Source organism: Ursus arctos, unplaced genomic scaffold (genome assembly GCF_023065955.2).
Source record: "Ursus arctos isolate Adak ecotype North America unplaced genomic scaffold, UrsArc2.0 scaffold_2, whole genome shotgun sequence".
Taxonomy (NCBI): domain Eukaryota; kingdom Metazoa; phylum Chordata; class Mammalia; order Carnivora; family Ursidae; genus Ursus; species Ursus arctos.
In genome coordinates this window covers 466,513-486,975 of record NW_026622874.1, presented here as the reverse complement: position 1 = coordinate 486,975, position 20,463 = coordinate 466,513, and the positions used below count along the sequence as shown (strand labels likewise).

At 39.2% G+C, this 20,463-nt stretch overlaps 1 protein-coding gene across 1 annotated transcript in view; it reads right to left on the bottom strand.

The window, feature by feature from the left end:
* Nucleotides 1-20,463, bottom strand: part of FMN2 (formin 2) — a 356,215-nt gene that overhangs the window by 19,986 nt on the left and 315,766 nt on the right. The window contains exon 14 of the mRNA XM_057315375.1: nucleotides 11,348-11,497. Coding sequence (XP_057171358.1) covers nucleotides 11,348-11,497 — 150 coding nt within the window. The remainder of the gene's footprint in view (nucleotides 1-11,347; nucleotides 11,498-20,463) is intronic.

Here is a 20,463-nt window from a genome sequence, read left to right as displayed (position 1 = left end):
TAGTTGAAATTATTTATTTATTTATTTTTATTTATTTATGTGACAGAGAGACAGCCAGCGAGAGAGGGAACACAGGAGGGGAGTGGGAGAGGAAGAAGCAGGCTCCCAGCGGAGGAGCCCGATGTGGGACTCGATCCCAGAACGCCGGGACCACACCCTGAGCTGAAGGCAGACACTTAACAACTGCGCCACCCAGGCGCCCCCGTCAGCTAATTCTATGCAATGCAATGGGGGATGCAGCTCATGGTAGGAGAGCACTGTGTCCCCTTCTGTAAATGCAGAAGTGGCATGACCCTCACTCTGTAAGGCACAGCTAGCCAAAAGGACTTTATACAGCTCAGCATCAAGCTTTAAACCATCCAAGGAAGGACTCTGTAAGGACACATACCAGCCTTTCTCCAGAGAGAGATCAATGAGCTGTGCAGACGGGTTGGCCAGGAACACTTCCATCTAGACATAGAGTGTGACACACGGGTGCCAGTCTGCTATTCCTAAAGGACGGGTAACCTTTATAATCAATTGCAGGTGGAACGTGGCCAGGGCTGCGTGGGAGAGGATGGAGACAAAGCTGATGGATTATTTAGAGAATGTTTAACATTATTCAACAAGATAAAATGACAGATGAAGTTGATTAAAGAAAGTTTTCAAACTTAGAAACCCATCCAAGGCATCAAGGATCCTAAGTATTTTATTATAGTTCTTACTCAGGAGGCAAAAGCAAAATAAATCCAAATGGAATGAAATAAAGAAAAATAAAATAAAATAAAGTAAAATAAAATAAAATAAATGCTCATAGGTTTCACGTAACACAACATTCAAAAGGAATGAGCAGACAAACCTCTGTGTATCTATATATTGATAATATTATAATTAGAAAACCTAAATTGCAAAAATTACCATTTTAGGAATTATATTTAGGTATGATGCAATTTCATTTTTTTGGTTCTGCAACATTGTTAGTCTTAAAAATTGCAAAATCATAGCTCCCAAAACTCTAAGAGCATTAGAATTTGAATTGGATATGAAATTCTAATATGCATAAAATATTATGTATATATAATAACTTAAATGATGATGATGATGGTGTTGATTTGAAGGTCTTTTTAAAGAGGCACAAACTGTAAACAATAACTCTCTACAGAAACCAAAGAACCCAAGCTTAAGTGATACCAATTTGCCATGATGGTTGTTCAATTGACAGAACTTGACTTGACTGGAAATGCCAATATCCAAGACCACACTGTAATTCTGCAGCTAGGCCTGTGGCATCAATATGGTTAGTCTTCATGGAGGGCCCACTGGCTAGGGTGCGCCACATAAAGGGTCTTCCCCATCATTGTCTGCCTCAAAAAAAGTGTCTGCTTTCCACGGGATCAAAATTCCACTCATGACTTAGCAGCTGCCCATGGTTCAAACTGCTGAGCCCAACTGTTTACAATAAGCAGAAGCAAAAACCCTGAGCAGCACATTGGCCAGAAGGCCTGTGCAGTGGGGTCCGGAATGAGCACCCGAAAAGGCCAGGGAAGGGCTGGAGACGTTGCGGTGAGAGGGTCAAGGGCTAACTACGCAGAGGTGAAAGATGTGAGGTTTTACCCCAGAGCAAACGCAGACAAATGTCTTTCCCTTTTACTTCCACTTATTTTAACTGTTTCGTATATCCACTATTTTTTGTAGGTACTTATCACTTCTTCATCAGAAATACAGGTTAAGAAAACCTGACAATCTCCTCCCATGGAGATAAGATTTGAAAAAAATGTTTATTTGCAATAGATGAAAAATTTCAAAATATGTACACACGTATCTATTACGTTGTATGTATTTTTAACATGACTTGTGATTTCCTGAAATGGGTTTACATAGAGAATACGCTGGCTCATTTCATCACTATAGAGACAAGCTATTATAAATTACTAATCAACCAAATGGACCGGGACTTTTTGATTTGGGAATGAGCTACATAGTTTCTTTTTTTACAGTTTTTGCCAGCAGATTTACCTCTCAATTTCTGATTAAGCTACTATTCATGTTAGTAGTTAAAAGATTGGCTTTTCATGAGTACGTACTAAACTCTACGGCCACAGGGGAAAGCCTGAGACTGTGCCAGGAAGGAAGACGCAGGAGCCAATGTAGGACTTCAACCCTAGCAGCCATCTAAACAGACCATCACAGGCGGTCAACGCATCCAACTGCGGTCCCTGCTTACGCTGAAACTCTGACGTGAGAAATCTACTTACTTAAAAAAAAAAAAAAAAAAGCTTTATTGAGACATCATTAACATACTACAAAATTGCCCATTTAAAGTGGACAACTCAATGTTTCTTTTAGTGTATTCACAGGGTTGTGCAGCTATCTAATTCTAGAACATTCCATAGCCCCCAAAAGAAACTTCACTAACCATCCCTTCCCATAACTCTCTCCCCTCAACCCCTGACACAGCCAATCTACTTTCAAATCCTATATATTTGCCAATTCTGCACATTTCATATAAATCAAATCATGCAATATACAGCCTTTTGTGACTGTCTTCTTTCACTTGGTGTAATATTTTGAAGGTTCACCGTGGTTCAGCTTCATTTCTATTTACTGCCAAATAACACGCCTTTGTGACATTCACATTTCACTTGCCCACTCCTCGGCTGAGGGACTCCCGAGCGGCTTCTGTCTTTTGGACATTATGAACAAGGCTGCCATGACCACACGTGTGCCGTGTTTGTGTGCACGTACACTCTCACTTCTCTTTGGTATAAAACCCAGGAAGGGGTGCCTGGGTCCCACGGTAACTCTAGATTTAGCCTTCTGAGGAGAACCGGCCGCACTATTCCACATTCCCACCAGCAGTGTGAGAGGCTCACGAGTCCTCATCGCCCCCCATGCTTGTTATGCTGTCTGCTTTTTTCTCTGCCGCCATCGCAGTGCGCGTGTCCCTCTGTGGTTCTGATCCACGTTTCCATGATGGCTCATGATACACAGCATCCCTTCACAGGTGTACTGCCACTCTACTTACTTTCTTAAGCCCATTCTCCATTTCCTTCCCACAAAGACACACGAGTATTACCTAATTTCTTTTGTATGTCCTATATTAAAATACCTGTTCTTCAATTTCTTCAGTACTCATCTCCATTCCCGGTTCCCTCCACATATACCCCGCCCCCTCCACTGCACATACACACACACTCCGCACACGCTTTCACAAATGATCCCTTTGAAAACTGAGTTTGATGCCCTATCACAGTTGCTTCTAAATCTTAACCAGACTTCAGCAGCAAAACCAAGTAAGGTAATTGCTATTTGTCAAATATAATAACTGCCGACATGTCTTGGTCTAAACTTTGCCATCAGCTTCAACTCTGTCATAGAGACCAATACCTAAAACATTGTGGAGACAATCGCTTCCATCTTTACCTCTCATGGCTAGTCTCTGATCACCCATTATTTACTTTAGAATCCCAAGCTTTTAAGAAGCATTTCTCTAAAGCTTCACTCCCACTAATGGGGATAGGGGTGGCATCTGAGAGTGGAACCCTGAGGAAGAGCAGGTGGAATTCCTTTGCTCAAAGAGGTCAGAGTCAGCATGGAGAATATCATAGTGGGAATGAACTCTGGGAAGCCTTGGACTTCTTATATTTTTCACTATCCCAAAAATCCAGGTTTTAGCAGAAGCCCACATAAATCTAAGAATGGGTTATTTTGACATGATTCAAATCGAACAGATCTAGACCTCCTCCTCTAGCAGATTCTAATCACCACGTTGTTTGAGAATATCCTAACAAAACTTAAAGTGACCCCTTAAAAATACCATCTTGCTTGTAAAGGAACAGCTTGTATAGGAATTATTTTCAGCCCATATAAGCTATGTGAAGTTATTTTTAATAGGTAATTTAAAATATCTATTCCACGAAGTATATTTTGATCCAAAATGGTTTTATACAAACTTTGCTAAGACATCAAAAAACATTTTTAGCAAATGCTGAAAAGAAACTAGGAATTGCTCAGATAATTTTACAAGCCTCTACAAATTTATCGAAAGGTACCACAATGTTTAAATCCTTTTCAAAGCAAAAAATATCTTTGGACAAGCTACTTTCTTGGCTCTTGGTCCCGATTCTCTGATGGGGAGCTGGAACCAGATACCCTGAGGGTGAGTTTCTTCCATTTTTGAACATGAGGCTTTTGAGAAAGGATATTCCAAGATTTAAAAAACATGTCTTGGAACATGGCAAGATCAAGAAGAAATGCAAAGATCTTTTCCATCTAACGTTCACTTAATGATTTTACATCATTCTTGGAGAAGTAAGTGCTGGAAAGTGAATTTCCTGATATCTGAGGAGTCACATCTTTCCCCGACCTTGCCTTCGTAAATCATTTTAGGAGAGAAAGGGAAAGTTTGCATTCTTGATCTCTCACGTTCTGGCTAACGGGAGCTTGTCAGTCTCTGAGGTGAGACAGAATTTTCCGACCCTCTACGACTGGTACAGGCTGCCACCTGCAAAGAGCAGATTTGTATAGGTATGCCTCCAAAGCATATCCAGCAACCCCCTTCCTCTCATCTCTGTCACCTTCCCATGGTCCACAGCATCATATCTTTCACCTGGGCCACTATACTAACGTCCTAACTTGCTTCTCAATACCACTATCCAATTTACTACCATTTGAGTCAACAATCTTTTCATTACGTGTATCACGTCAAGCTATTCCCTTTTTAAAAACCCCTTTAATGATTTTTTGATTGCATGCACAAAGAAGTCAATCTCTTACCATGATCTACAAGAGCCTCAAAGATCAGGCCCCTGCCTGTCTCATCAAATTCATCTCAACACCTTCGTCTTTGTTGGAGTTCTGCCATGCTGTCTTAAACTCCCGACATCTCTGCCTGGTGGACTCACACACTACGTTGTCCCTAACGTCGCTGCTCCCTCAAAATCTTTAAGTGTCAGCATAAATGTTATTTCTTCAGAAAGGCCTCCTCTGACCACACCTTCTAAATGAACTTCTTCTGCTTTTTGCTTTGCAAAAATGGTTCACTATTTTCCTCACGGTACTAATTTCAACCTACAATTTAAAACTGTGTTTATTTTTTTATTGTCTACTTCTCTCACTAAAGGGTAAGAACCATATGGCCAGAAAATATGCCCAGCACACAGTAGGACAGGAGTAATTTTGAATAAATTAATAAATAAATGACTTATCTATTATGTCTTAATGCATATTAATTACTCCTTTAGTGAATGTAGATCACATTCCCTACACATTCTCAGGTTCCATTAGCCTACGATTCCATTGTCAATCATTGTGCCAAAGCTTCCGCTACAGAAAGTCAGAAGTAGGAAGAGAATTTCTTTATGTGCTGTTTCTCTAGACATTGATGCCTCAATTAAAGAGGTAAATGGTTGGCTAAATTCATTCAATGTTGCAATGCAACAACGCAGTCCAAGAGGCAATTTCATCTAGTATCCAACAAATACATTATTACGTGACAATAAACCTTCTTTCCTTATCTCCATTCTTTAGATTTATTTTCAATCCCTTTGAAAATGGTTACTTCCTTCTACCCTTATAACGTCCTACTTAATTCTGAACCTACAGCTCACTTAAATATAAATTATGGAACCAGGAATGTTAACACGGCATGAGGTGCTCTCCAATTTAATGCATAACCTTCTAAAGTCAAGCATTCAAATCCTTTCCCCTAATTGCAGATTTCAGCTGGGCAGAAACTAGACTTGATTGCCACATGCTTGTGCAATTCGAGGAGTAGTTATCCTTTCTCCTGGGTCATCAAAGACTACCTGTCTCAAAATAAAATAAACCAGTAAATTAAGTTAGACAACACTTTAAACATAACCCTTACCAATGTCACAACTGATTTATTAAATTAAAATGTCTTAAGTCAACTAAAAATAAAATTCTGATAGGCCACACTGCACACTATGGGTTTGCCAAGCCACATTATCTTGCCTAGAATGCCCTTACCTCCCTGATCTGCCTATGAAAATCCTACTCCAACTCCAATCTCCTTGTCAAAAGTCCTCTGGACAGAATTAATCCTTCACTTCTGCCCCAGGTTTCTCCCATTGCATATAACACCACATGCAGGCTAGGCTGTTAACGAAGACAGGACCTTCACCAAGTGGACTTGAATATCTCCTGTGCATAGTAAAAACTCCATATGGAATATGAGAACAATTACAAATAACTTCACATAATTATACAGCTAAACACTGCTGACAAGCTCAAGTCTGCTTATAACAGAACGAAAGTGAGAGGTGGAGTTGTTTTGGGCGCCACTGTCTTCTCCGAGGACCACAGTCCCATCAGGGTCACAAAGCACATGTATTCCCGATCATCTTCTTTCCTCTAATTAACATAGCTCTTACTGTCCGAGCTCCCTAGGGCTTCATTGGTGGTTAGGTGATACTGATGCTACTGCCTTCCCAAAAATAAAAGAGATAAGGACTGCCCACTTCCTGACATATTCACACTTTGCTCTGTGAGCCCTTTGGGAGACATCTGGCAGAGCAAATGTTGGTTTATCCCCCCATCTTCCGGATATAGCCATGTTCAATTTTTAAAAAGATTCTTCATATGTTTTGTGTTGCTCAGTGATAACAAGTCTAGATTTCTTTTTTGATAAGGATTTCTTATTAACCATTGTATATGCCTAGTTGCAAGCATATGAAAAAGCACTCTTTCTGACTCATGAAAAAACCAATGGGTCAGTTGTCTAAAAGCATCAAAACGGGAATTCCTTTGTACAGCATGATGTGAACAACAGAGGGATGGCCTGTGTGAACGTTGTCAAACAAAAGTTTGCCCTTGGGTGCATAATCAAGCCAGCTTACCTACCCACAAGTAACTGAGTCACAAAAACGCCTTGTACCACTGAATATGTTCTTAAGATGCTTAACACGCCTTGTTGGTATCTTACATTTGTAGGTAGCCACGATCAGGATATCATTTACATTAAATGAAGGAGTAAGAGCCATTGAGAATTTGGCATGCAGACACTGTTATGTACTCTAAATATATTATCTCATTTAGTCTACACAATAACGCTGTAAGAGAGTTATTATTATCTCCATTTTGCAGCGTAGGAAACTATGACTTTCTATGACTAGGCTGGTAAGTGGAAGAGCTAACAAAAAATCCTCATTTTTTCCAAACCACAACAATGAGAAAGAGAGCATACCTTTTAAGATATTTCACAGATGTGTAGGAATTCACCAATTCAAGAAATATATTTACTTAATGATAGGCATCTTCAGGAAAAGCCAGAAAATACAAAGTTACAACCACTCTATAACAAGAACCAAATAGAAATGATGGAATAAGAAATATTTTTATAGGATTTACAACATTAAAGATAGTCAATCCGTGAATCCAAATTAGACCAAGGAACATCATGAAACCACCGTTCGGGTTTTTCCTACCATGCTAAGACATTCTGCTAATGACACAGGTTATTTTTAAAGGCTTGATAAATTTAGGGTAGTAATATTATTATTTACTTTTGTTGGAAACTGCTCTTCCCTAAGTCCAGCGACTGCTATGAAGGGGACTGTCAATCACGGCAGCCCTCCTTTCTGGCCGCACAACTGGGCTTGTGAACGGCTGAACTAACTATTGTACCCCACACCTCTGGCCACAGTGCCTGATCCAGAACTGGGCACAACTCATCAAGGAGTTCTTCCTTGGAATTTTTCTAGATAGTGGAGAGTGCTCTCTCTACTAGGTTGTGAGAATGTGAGTCATGGCTCTGACCAATGACCATGGGGCCACCCTTAGAGGAATAACCTGACTTGCAAACTAGACTCAACCACAGAGGAGAGTGGTGGCAGGAAGATGAGAGGCGGAGAGAGTGAGAGCATGAGAATAAGAGAGAGAGAAAGAGAGAGGGGGAGAAGAAGAGGAAGGAGGAGGAATTGGAGGAAGAAAGAGGACATTTAGAAAGACAGATAGTGAAAGACAGGCATGGACACACCTGACTAGCCCCCAGAGACTGCAATTCGAATTTCTGTATTCAGGCAATCCACATGCAAATGCCATCCCTGCCCTTCTGTGGTTTGACTGTCTAAACAATGCCTTTCCTTTTACTTAAGGTATCTGGAATGTTTTTTGTTTGTTTGTTTGTTTGTTTTTATTACTTACAATGATAAGTTATGCGGGAAAGCATGTTCATTACTTCATAAGCTAAATTCTCATTCCCACATCTATGTCAAATACAATGATGTAACAAGTCAAATCAGCAAATATATCTGGACACCGGAAGGGTGGAAAGGCACTGTGGCTCAGTGACAATGAGAGCTACATCAGAAATGAAGACGCAAAACAGCTCATTGGGAAGTAAAGACTAAAATGCAAATACCGAAATAGTTATGGTATAAGATTAAAATAGACACATCATTAGGCATCATCATAGTATAAAACTGACTAAACAAAATATGCAGATAATAAATACAGGGTATTTATTAGGAGGGAACAATCAGGTTGGGGATACAGATACCCATTTTAGGTATTTGTAGTGCTATGTGAAATTCCACTCAGATCAACACAGACTGTACCAGAAGTTAAAACCCTTAACTGACCACATCCCATTTCCTATCAATGTCTGAGGACTTGAAGCATTCCTAAAATACTCTTCCGTTTACCTACACAAAATACGATACAAAACTTACACTAGGGCAAGGCTGGCTCCATGCGTGGTGTTTTTGCACTTTTAGTAGAAGGGCTCTGTACTTGCTGTCTTGAAATTGTTTAATAATTTTTTAACAAGGGGCCCCACATTTTCATCTTGCACTGTTTCCTGGAAATTGTGTCACTGGTCCTACACTAGGGAAAGGGACAAAGTTTTTCTACAAATGAGCCAGACCAATCGTCTTGCTTATCAAAGCAGCCCATTTGCCAGGAGGTGTAATAAAATTCAGAAGTTCAAGAGCAAACAGCCCTGGCTCACCTGCCACACATTCCTCCTTAGCCTTTTGTGAAAAGCAAATGATTTTCAACGATGAGAAGTCTGCAGTGAAGAGCACTTGTAATCTGCCAATTCACAACACTGCCACCAAGGGGTAAGCAAAGTCACCAAAGGTTGCGTCAAAAAGCAAAATCACCAAGGGTTGAGTCAAAAAAGCCACAGTATAGTCCTAGGACATGACAAGTACAGGATGGAGTATAAAAGAAGCATCTGGTTGATTTTATGAGCTACCCAGTGAAGAAAAGCTAGTTTTGGTCATGTTAAATGCATAAAATATCATGGAACAGTGGTTTGGTATCAAAGTGTTACCTAGAGACACAATTCTGCCTCATGGAGCACAGGCTGGATGAGACTGAGTGTCACTGGGGAGTTGTGCAACTGAGTTAGTCAGACTCAACAACTCCCCTGAGAGGGCATCTCCCCAGCCCATGTACAGATGTACAGAGTAAAGGCAAACTATAATAAAAGTGTCCACCCACCTTCTTGTCCCAGGACGTGCAGAGGAACTGCCGTAGGAACACGCCAGTCTTCTGCTGTGATTTACTTACGTCCCCGATGTGCTATCAGAACAGCTCCTCCAAAACTATGCTCCCCCTGTTCTGTGTTGTTGACGCCTAGCTCTCCTCACTTCCACTCTCATTTAGGGACTCCAGCCCCAGCCACCACACGAATGACCGCACGTGGTGAAATCCTCAGCTGTCAAGGGAACCTGAGTGGCTCCCATGGCTGAGCACCTGACTCTTGACTTCGGCTCAGGTGGTGGGATCGAGCCCCGTGTTGGGTCCATGTTCAGTGTGGAGTTTGCTTGTCCTTCTCCCTCTGCTCCTCCCTCTGCTCTCTCTCTCTCAAATAAATAAACAAATAAAAATCTTAAAAAAGAAGTGAAAGAAATATTCATCTGTCAGATTTGTACATTTGTGTGACTGAGTTGTCAGCCCTTTTCTGGGGGAGTAAGTTGAGATTAGAGATGAAAGAAGGTCCGTGGGGACCAGTGAGGGACATGAAGGGACATTGTAAGTGATGTGCTGAAGTCAAAAAAAGGGTTCTCCTTACGATTTTCCAAACTGACAGCCCTTGCTTGGTAAAAAAAGAAATTTTAAAAAGATTATATATAGCTAAGTTTGAAGGACATGAATGACAGTTTACATGTGCTTATATTTCAGTAATTATTGGTCCTATTTCACCTGCATAGTCTTTTGACTAAAATTGCATATTTTCGGTTAACCCATAATGATGCACTTTGAAGTAGAATACTCTCATTATCTTTAGAGTGAATACTTAAAGTATTTTCCCTTCCGTTCAGACCACTCTCTGTTTCCATCTACTATTCACTGAGGTACAATTTCTTCTATGAAAACACCATGGAACCTAAGTAATTAACTATATGAGTTAGCACTCATAGCACAGTCTATGTGCCCCACAAATGCCAGCAATTATTTTCAACCGATTTAAGGATGTATCCTACCTACTTACACATGAAAACTAGGTGGATAATCATGGTTTTGTACATGAGGAAGACAATAAGCAGAAATTGTGGAATTTTGTGGTCTGACAAACAAAGTCCCTTAGGATGTAAATGTTCTAAAGATCTAAAGCAAAGTCATTGTTAGTGCAAGGATGTTGGAAAGCTTGCTCACTGGTTTGGTTTTAGCGTTTGGTTTACAGTGCTGATTGTGTTTCGTTTTCACTCTCCCGGTAGACCCAGCTATTTGGGGCTGCTGTCCTGGGAGGGCTAGCTTTCCTCCTGAATTAATATTTAATACGCCTCCATGGAATTTCATAATCAGTGACAAAGACTTCATATACTTAAGAGAAAAAAAAATTCCCTTCATTCCTGAAAAAATTTACTTTAGGAAATGTGGTGTAATTCTACAAGAATCCTGTAAGATCTTTTAAAAAATATTGATCATCTGTTTCTTGGTGACAACTGCCAGAAACTTTAATACAAATGGTGAAATTTGGATAATATCTCATGAATTGAGCAAAAACAAGACAAAATAAAAATGATTCATCTTACCTTTATATAGTCTTTGCTACTGGTCTTTTGAGGTGAGTGGGTTTATCATCTCAGCAGAGTTGTTCTACTCCACTTACATGATCTCCTTTTTTGTGGTTTCCTCATCACACAAGTTGTTTTACCAGACGGTGGTCCTGGCAAACCATTTTCCCAGCTATTCTCTATAGCATTATAGCCTCTGTGCCAATCCTTCTTATTCAAACTCCAAATTTTGTCAGTTCTCAGCACCCTATTAGACTTGATATCCCAGGTTGAGGGCCGTCTAATTTTTCATTCAGGCTATAAAAGTTGGCAACCACAGTGGCGTCACACCTAATAAAATTCCAGTTTTAAAATGCCATTGTGCAAATGAAAAAACCTACCTTTCTTGTAGAATGAGTTTGTTCTCTTTCTTCCAAAAGTCTTTAAAGTCAGAGCTGAATTCATGCCAGATACTGAAGAAAACATTTGGGGACACCTCCTTCTCTCCAATTTTTGGTTTCATGAAGAAATAGGCTGTAGTCTCCAAAAAGCTGTCAAAGCACACACACATGAGCATAAAAGCTATGATTACTTTCCAATATGGGATATCCTTTCTCCATCCAAATGGTGATTTCATTCATACACAGTTATTATTACTAAGAAGACTCAAACTCTTCAAGCATCAACAGTAGTCGCTTATGGTTTCATGTTAGAGTTTTGGATATGGATAGCAGCAGCTCGTAAGAATCCTCCATATACTGATAACTATCCTTGGTCCAATTCCATTTTCAAAGTTAATCACTAAGTGCCTGACATATTTCAGAAATAAACCTGTAGTCAAGTTGGGACATATTGTAAGTAGTGGGTCTATACTTTTTTCTACACTAAAGAAATGAAATATCAGCCATTTGTCCCCAAACTGCTACGTATTCTATATATATTTTTTATATTGTTCACATACAGTTTGGCTTCCTACATTGCTGAGGAAAAAAAGAAAAAAGTGAGTCCCAGGAAATTGTGACAAAGTCTCTCATCAGATCATGGGAATATCACTGAGTGGATACCAATATGGCAGCCAGCACTGGGACAGTAGGCGGATGGGGTCAGTCTATAGAGGTGCTGCTTCATACTACACAACTACACGAAGCTCGGAAGTTTCAGAAGGCCTAGTTGACAAAGAACATACAACCGGTAAATGGTAGCTTTGTGACTCAGCAAAAGTCTTCCATTCCCATAAAAAATGTCCTGAAAAGGACCTAGGCCAATAAAACTGGTAATGTCATAGTGAGGACACCTGGGCAGCTGGTCAGCGTACGGCCAGAGTTGCTGCAAAAAGGAGTGACGTTCCAATACCCTTTGCCCCCCCTTCCCTTTTTTCCCCACCCTGGCAGGGGGCCGGTACTTTCACTGCTCTACAAAGCACAAGTCTGATTTACTATGAAGTAAACATTTCTAAGGCAACTTGATTTTGCCATATTGCATTGTTTGATTAAAAGTATGTGTTCACACATACATACATTAACACACATCTGTGTATGTACTCAGTTTGTCATCTAGCTCATTTCAAATCCTTACCCTGAAAAATATATGAAAAATATCTCATTGATATGATCATTAATAAAATGAGATGTGTAGGGTGAATACACTCAGAAGATAAAGGAGACTGAGTATCACACACAAAATAAAGAATTCACAGCCACCCTGACTATGACCAACAGGCTAGGCGGTTTAAAAACTAGCCTCACGGTAGTCTCTAAGCAGTAAGATTCCCAGGGACACCAGCTTTTGGATTCTGGGGAGAGATGACAGCATGTATTTGACCAAATGTGTAGCTCCCAGAAATTATGTTTTTCTCCCTAGTTAGCCTAGTAGGAAAAATGACACAGTAAAGTCAGTCAATCCTGAGAGAGAGAGTCAGCTGTTAAGTGGATAAAGTGTGTGAGAACCTGGCTGCCCTGAGCCATCATAACGACATCCGGATGCGTCCGCCGAATGTGCTGATGGGGTGAGGACTGCCAGGAGAGTAGACGGCAGGGAGCATGAATAGTCTAAGACATATCTGGGTCATACTTCATTAAAACCTAAAGTATACACATACTTCCCTCCTGAGAAAACCGGTCATTCTCTGTATAAGCCCAAAGACAATTTATGACCTGTATGGCAGAAATTAGGTCTCAAATCCTTGACCATCCATTTATTCTTTTCCATCATTTCTTGGTATTTGTTCTTCATCAATTGATCACTACAGACCAAGCCAGTTTGTTTGGGCAGACATATCTAAGTTGTAATAGCTGGTTCATCTGTTTAGCTACTTAAAACATTTTGAAAGTTCTATCATGAGGCAGCATGGTTAAAAGGAGAGAATATAGGACTAAGAATCATAAACAATTGAATTCCAAAAAACTAATTTCCAAAGTGTTTGTTAAATGTTTTAACACAAAACAAATCTATTTTGTATTTTGCATATTATTTTCCATTATATACTTTATATTCTATATTAAGAAATATGAATATATATTTACTAAAAATTTCCTCTAAACTGTAACTAAGTCAGTTGAGTCTGATTTATTAAAAACCATTCACGTGATCATGTTCCCTATAGACATTTTTGAATTATTGGCATGCATAGAGGTTTCTGATACTGGTACAAATTATTCTAATTATTGAATAATTTCCCCTTGGCTTTGCCATAAATTGCCTACATAACTTTAAGAAGGCAGCAACTTTTGAGTTTCAGTTTTGAGCTTTTCCGTTTCTTCATCTATAAAGTGGTGGATATGTCTGCTTTTCAAAGTTATCATGAAGATTCAATGAAAAATACTTGCATGTTATAAACTAAAATAACAATATATGTATTAACTTTTTAAGAAGCAAGCATTTTTCACTAAAAAATGCTCTTTGCGCAAAGCTTAATGAATTTGTGAGACATATTAGTATCCTACAACTGAACTGAAGTCAATGTGTGAAATTGCTGAATGGCATGATTCTCAACAATGACAATTTATGTATGTAGCGGTTTCTTTGGAAGTGGCCATGGTGAAAGAATGTGTCTCCTCAGTATGATACAGGGAGTAAAGAATTGTCTGAGGATCACAAATGCTGTCCCAACTGTATTCAACCACCCCACTCCCTAGAATAAAGCATATGCACTTTTCAAAAATAACCAAATAAATGATAGGCAATAATTTCTACAAGTTATCAAGGTACCTTGTATGCATTTTTGGTTATATAATCCTGTCCAGTATGAGGTGGCATTCTGCTAATTCAAACTCATATGACATGAAAGATACCCATTTGGATGGGGGGTGGAAGGGATGGATTCCATTCTTTCTGACTTATCCCCTTTTTTCCTAAATATGAACCCAGGAGGGTCCCATCCACAAAACAGCAACACAGGAACACGGAAGAGGGCAAGCATTTCATCTGGGACCTTCCTCACTACCGGCTATTCTGTGAGACTCTCTTGAAATGACCGTGACCCACTAGGAGCCAGTAGTGAAAAGAACTGTAGTTACGACACAAAGAAAATGCAGCAATCACAGTGAGAGACAACTGCAGAGGTCACCAAATCATCAAGACCCGTAATCAGGATTCTTAGGTAGACCTTTCTGGAAAAGACCAGCACTACACTTCTTTTACTGCAAAAATGAAACAGTGCAGCACCCACTCCACGACACAGTCGAGGCAGCCAGAGGTTCTAAATAGAGGGCTCCAGCAGAAGTGTTCTGAAATTTCTCTGAATCCCCACATAAAAACAGAGAGAACAACTGAGATATTAAAAATCAAGGCTAATAGAAACATATCTACAAACACACTGTCCCCAGTGCGACCACAAACCTCAAAATGCAACCAGGGGAGACAAACTATTGACAATACAAAACCCAAGTAGTAACATTGTCTGCACAGGAGGAGGCAGGAGAAAGTAACAGGGGGACTTGCCCCAACACAGAAGAACCGCTGTATCACAAACAGGCACTCCTGAAAATTGTTGAAGGGACATCTGAGAAGTGCAGCCAAAACTGGAAGGGGTTTTATACACTCTAATGCACGGAAGAGGAGAAAAGACCTACGGTAAGTTCTGAAAGGGCTGGAACAGTCTGAATACGTGAAGTCTTAGTACTAACCAAGACAAACCCGCTCCTACAGCAGAGCTCTGTCTGCGCTGGTAGGAAATGCTAGATTCAAAACTGTGGAGCATAAACAAAAGGACAAAGGCAACAGAAAATGCAGATATATTAGAGGGGAACATCTGCAGGCAGTATGAGGTCATTTTTGGTTTCTTCCTTTTTTACCATTGTGCACAAGCAACAAAAGAGAAAGCTCTGGAGCGGAAAAGCTACAAACAGACTGAAATTAAAAATGTAAACCATCAAACTATGTGGGAGCAGATCAAGCAGTGCTTGGAAATTGAGAACTTTAAAATACCTATAAGTAGAAAAATAAAGGTGTGAATTGACTAATGCAGGCATCCGTCTCAAGACACTAAAGAGGAGCGAGCTGAACTTGACTGCACCGAAGAATGGGAGATACAGAGAACACAGAACAGAGAAATGGAAAACAAACCTCACAGAAAGTCAGCAGGGTCACCAACTGCCTTACTGGAAAGTTTAATAAAATTGATAACCCTACCACGGCTGATACAGAGAAAAGGAGGAAATACAAATGACCAATATCACAGACGAAAGCAGAGTTATCATGATAGATCACACAGGCCTTAAAAGTATATTTTGAGACATTATCAACAATTTTATGCCAAGATATATTTTAAAAATTGAAAGTAATTTCAGTTACCTCAATAACTGAAACTTATTTCAATAAATAAGAAATTATTTTGTATATAAACGTAATCAAAACACCCCTTTGCAAATACTTGTGGTCCACATTGTTTTACCGGTGCATTTACTAACATTTAATGAAGACATAATACCAATTTAACACTAGCTCTTTCAGAAAACAGAGTGTGAGAGCACATTCTCAACTCATTTTATGAGGCCAACATTAATTACTCTGATGTTGATACCAAAAAATAAAAACATGAAAGAAAAATAGAAAGGTTTATAGACAAATATCCCTTGTGAACGTAAGTAGAAAATCCTTCCTAAAATACTAACAAATTGATGCAGCAATTTCAAAAATGGATCCTATGTCACATGCAACTGGAGTTTATGCCAAGACAAAGTTGTTTCAGCATCCGAAACGCAGTCAGTGTAACCTGTCACATCAGCAGAGTAAAGAAGAAAAGCCATATGATTATTTCAATAAATGGAGAAAAAAAAATTTGAAAAAATTCAACACGAATTCCGTATAAAAAAAAGGAAAAATCCTTTGTAAGATAGGAATAGAAGTAAACTTACACAATTAGATAAATGACATCTGTGAAAAGCCTATAGCTAACATCATTCTCAAAATTATGCATGACATATGATTCCATTTACGTGAAGTCCAAGTATATACAAAATTAATCTATGTTGATAGAAATCAAAATAATGATTGTCTCTTCAGAGAGGTGTGGAGTAAACAGATTGAGGCAGCAGAGCTGTTTTGAATCATGTCTGAATGGTCGTTACTCATTGAACTTGTTTTATTGTATAAATCATGCCTCAATTCACAAAGAATGAAAGAAAGTAAGAAAAACAAAAAAGAGGGGTAGAAGGAGAGTGAGAAAGAAGGAACTGAAAGGAGATGGTGATTAAGTCCTATGTTTAATAGTTATTAAAAGAAAAAGGAAACCAGGGATAAAATAATGGTTCTATAGACCAATGAGAACATGCCAGAAACAGGCCTATAAACAGAGGAAAACTGTTGGCTAACATTTTAAGACAAGCTAAAAGAAATTAATAAAATGATAGAGGCTCTAATAAACACAATTCAAAGTAGAAAAACTCAGAAATGAGGTGATAGAATTTAGTAAAGAACCATGAAATTTAAAATATTTCACACATGAAGTCTGAACTGGAAACTCACAAGAGTTATTAAGAACAGTGTATCATTTATTAATAGAAATAGAAGACAAAATAAAAGAAAACACTTTAAATCAAAGAGAAATGAGGAAAGTAAAGAGAAAGTTACAAATATAGAAGATAGGACATTCCCACAGGTGTGTTATAAAAGCCCCTACAAAAGATAACCAAAGCAAAGAAACAGAACACATATTTAAAAGTATGATTCAGGAACATCTTTTTTGAAATAAATAAAAATAATTGAAGCTACGTATTCAAAGGGCCTGCCAATAATCAACCCTGAGACATATTCTAGTTAAACTATTGTAAAAAATAAGAAAAAAGAAAAAAAAATCCTTTGGTTATCATGCAAAAAAACCAAGTTCCTTACAAAGGAAAAAAAAAAATAACCCTTACTATCATCATATATTTAGACAATATCCTATGTCAGAAGACAGTAGAATACCATATTTAAGATACTAAAGACAGAAAGAAAGAGTGAACCAAATATTTTATATCTAACCAAAATGACTTTCGAATATAAAGGGCACAGGAGAACAGTTTTCAGAATGAACAAATTGAAGAAATATTGTTCTGATGTCCAGTTACCAAAGAATCTACTAGAAAATGAGATTCAGGAAGTCAAGACGACAGAAGAGACTCTGAAGGGTTAGCAGCTCAGGTTTCTCAACATGGGAAAGGATACAGGATGTCAGAGCTTACAGTTAAGAACTCTGCCCTGAATTTGAACTGGAGGTGGTGGTATGAAGTAACAATGTTCTTTAATTCTAGCTCTCTCTACTAACAAGTCTAGTCACAGTACTAATTCAATAGCAATAAAAGTAGAACCCAGGTTTGGGATCTCCAAAGACCATTCGAATTAATGCGCCCAGTGCTGCTTGAAGAAACAGCTCAATCCAGGACAGGGGAAAAAATGTACAAAATGAACCTGGAACGTCCTACCCAAGAAGAGAGTAAGGAAGGTCCTGTCAAAAATAACTCAGAAGTGAACTTAAAGATGGAACATTTTGTATCAGTAAGAATAATAACTGCAAAGGACTGAGATACCTAAAAATATGTTTACTTCAATGAGCTCATCATAATGCTTAAAACTTTAAAAAATATATTTACTTAATGTTGGAAGATGCTAGATAATGACCTCATTATTTTGAAAACTAGAAAACCAAGGAAAAAAGAACATTCATTTCCTATATGAGCCATTACACTGAATAGATCAATGCCAAGTGAGGAAATGTTTTTCTTTTATAACTGAGAAAAATGACAAACTGTCACCGTTTTACAATTCCTTATAAATTAATGTGTCTAGACACTGATTGTCAAAGACTGGTAATATCACCAAAAAAGACAACCAAATATGATATATTTCCACTTGGTGGAACATACCACAATTACAAAATAATTCTGCCACCTGAACCTGACTAAGCATCTAGAGCTATTTACTATCTGCAAGAAATATAGGACAGAGACTCATGTTTACCTGCATTCATGTGAGAAAATCAGGATAATCCAGTCTTTGGAGAAACAGCATAGGACTGCTATGAACTAAATGTTTGTGTCCAAAAATTTCTATGCTGAAGAGCTAATCCTCAATGTAACGGTATTTGGAGATGGGACCTTTTAGGAGATAATTAGGTTTAGATGAGGTATTGAGAGTATAGCTCCCATGATGAGATTACTGCTCTTTGGAGAAGAAGAAGAAAGGGGAGCTACTCCCGCCCCGGTCTCTGCTTTGTGAGAACACAGCCAGGCGACAGCTGTGCGCGAGCCAGGAAGAGGACCCTCACAGACACCAAATCTGCGACACCTCCATCTTGGATTTCCCAGCCTCCAGAACTGTGAGAATCAATGTTTATTGTTTAAGCTGCCCAACGTGGTGGAGCACTGCACATTCTTTACCTCTGCGTATGTCTTAACTTTTCCGTAATGAAGACTTTTCTTTTAAAGACTTTTTAAAAAAATTTATTTGACAGACAGAGAGCACAAGCAGGGGGAGTGACAGGCAGAGGCAGAGGGAGAAGCCGAGTCCCCGCTGAGCAGGGAGCCCGATGCGGGGCTCGATCCCAGGACCCTGAGATCATGACCTGAGCCAAAGGCAGATGCTTCACCGACTGAGCCACCCAGGCGTCCCTGAAGAATTTTTTTTTAATTACAAATGCACACACACGGGGCTAATACAGAGAAGTAATGGCCGCAAGCATCTTTTAAACTGTCATTTTAGAAATATTTTTAAAGGGCTAGAGCATTGCTTGAAAGACCTCTACTGGACATTGTTTTTGACTATGAGTTATGTTCCACAGATAATCAAAACAGACAGCTTTGATTTCCTTATTTGAAAAGGGGCCATACCACAAAATGAGAATTATATTCTTTTAAACTCCTCATCTGTTTTTAAGGCAGTTCTCTTTCTGGGAACTGTGTGCATAAAGAATGACTCAAAACTTGGTTTTTATTACAACTAAAAGAGGTGCTAGTAATTATCCTAAATAGTATTTTCTCTCCACAGGTTATGATCTATATGGAGAAGCAAATGAAATATTTAAAACTAATCTATTGTCTGTCCTTGCCGTCAGTTATTTCCCATCTATGAACAGGATTTACCCCTAGTCGAGCACTACATAAAACCCTGCCTTTAAGCCCAACAGTTCTGGCAGGACCTACTCTCTTCCAGTCCTAGAAAAGGGCACTATGGCTTCAACTGAATTCATCAGTGAGTAGGTAGTAACTAGGTGCCAGACACCACAAATGGCAAAGATATTAAAGAAGAATGCAACCTCGATTCAATGACTTCCTTGAAGAACATCTCAATCAGGTTAACAAATAAACGAGTCAAGGTATTGGACAAAGCAGTTAGCTGTGCTATGCCTCAGGTTTGCGGGCTCCCAGACATTTACGGTGCTCTCAGAATCAGATCACCCTCTGAACAGCTGCTCTGTTATCAAATATATGCTTCGAAGGGTAAACTCTTCTGAGATAAGTTTAGAAAATGTTCAGATATTTATTCTTCAACAACCTGAAAGCATGTCTAGAACAACACGAGAGGACTTTCGGGTATGTGGCTGGGTGCTCCAGAAGTAATCCCGGCTATAGAAGAAAGGATATATCCACAACAGCAATCCAGGATGAGTAACCTAAAGATGGGATGATTTTCAGGCTGCCTGGGTGGCTCAGTCGGTTAAGCGTCTGACTCTTGATTTTGACTCAGGTCATGGTCTCAGGGTCATGAGACTGAGCCCCTTATAGGGCTCCATGCTGGGCGTGGAGCCTGCTTAAGATTCTCTCTCTCTCTATCCCTCTGCTCCTCCCCTGTCCCCTCCCATGATGCAGGCATGTGCTCTCTCCCTAAAAATTCAAAAAAAAAAAATGGGTTGATTTTCAGAGTCATCAGCATCTTTACTTAACTGATGTCAAAGAGACTTTCCACCCCGGTTAACATAATCATACCACACCATCTTTACCCACTGGCTTCTTGCTCCCATCAATCTGGACTCACAGGCATGCATTTCCGCATTTCCTCATCTGCCTGTAATGCTCTTCACCCCAAATCCACATGGCTGCCT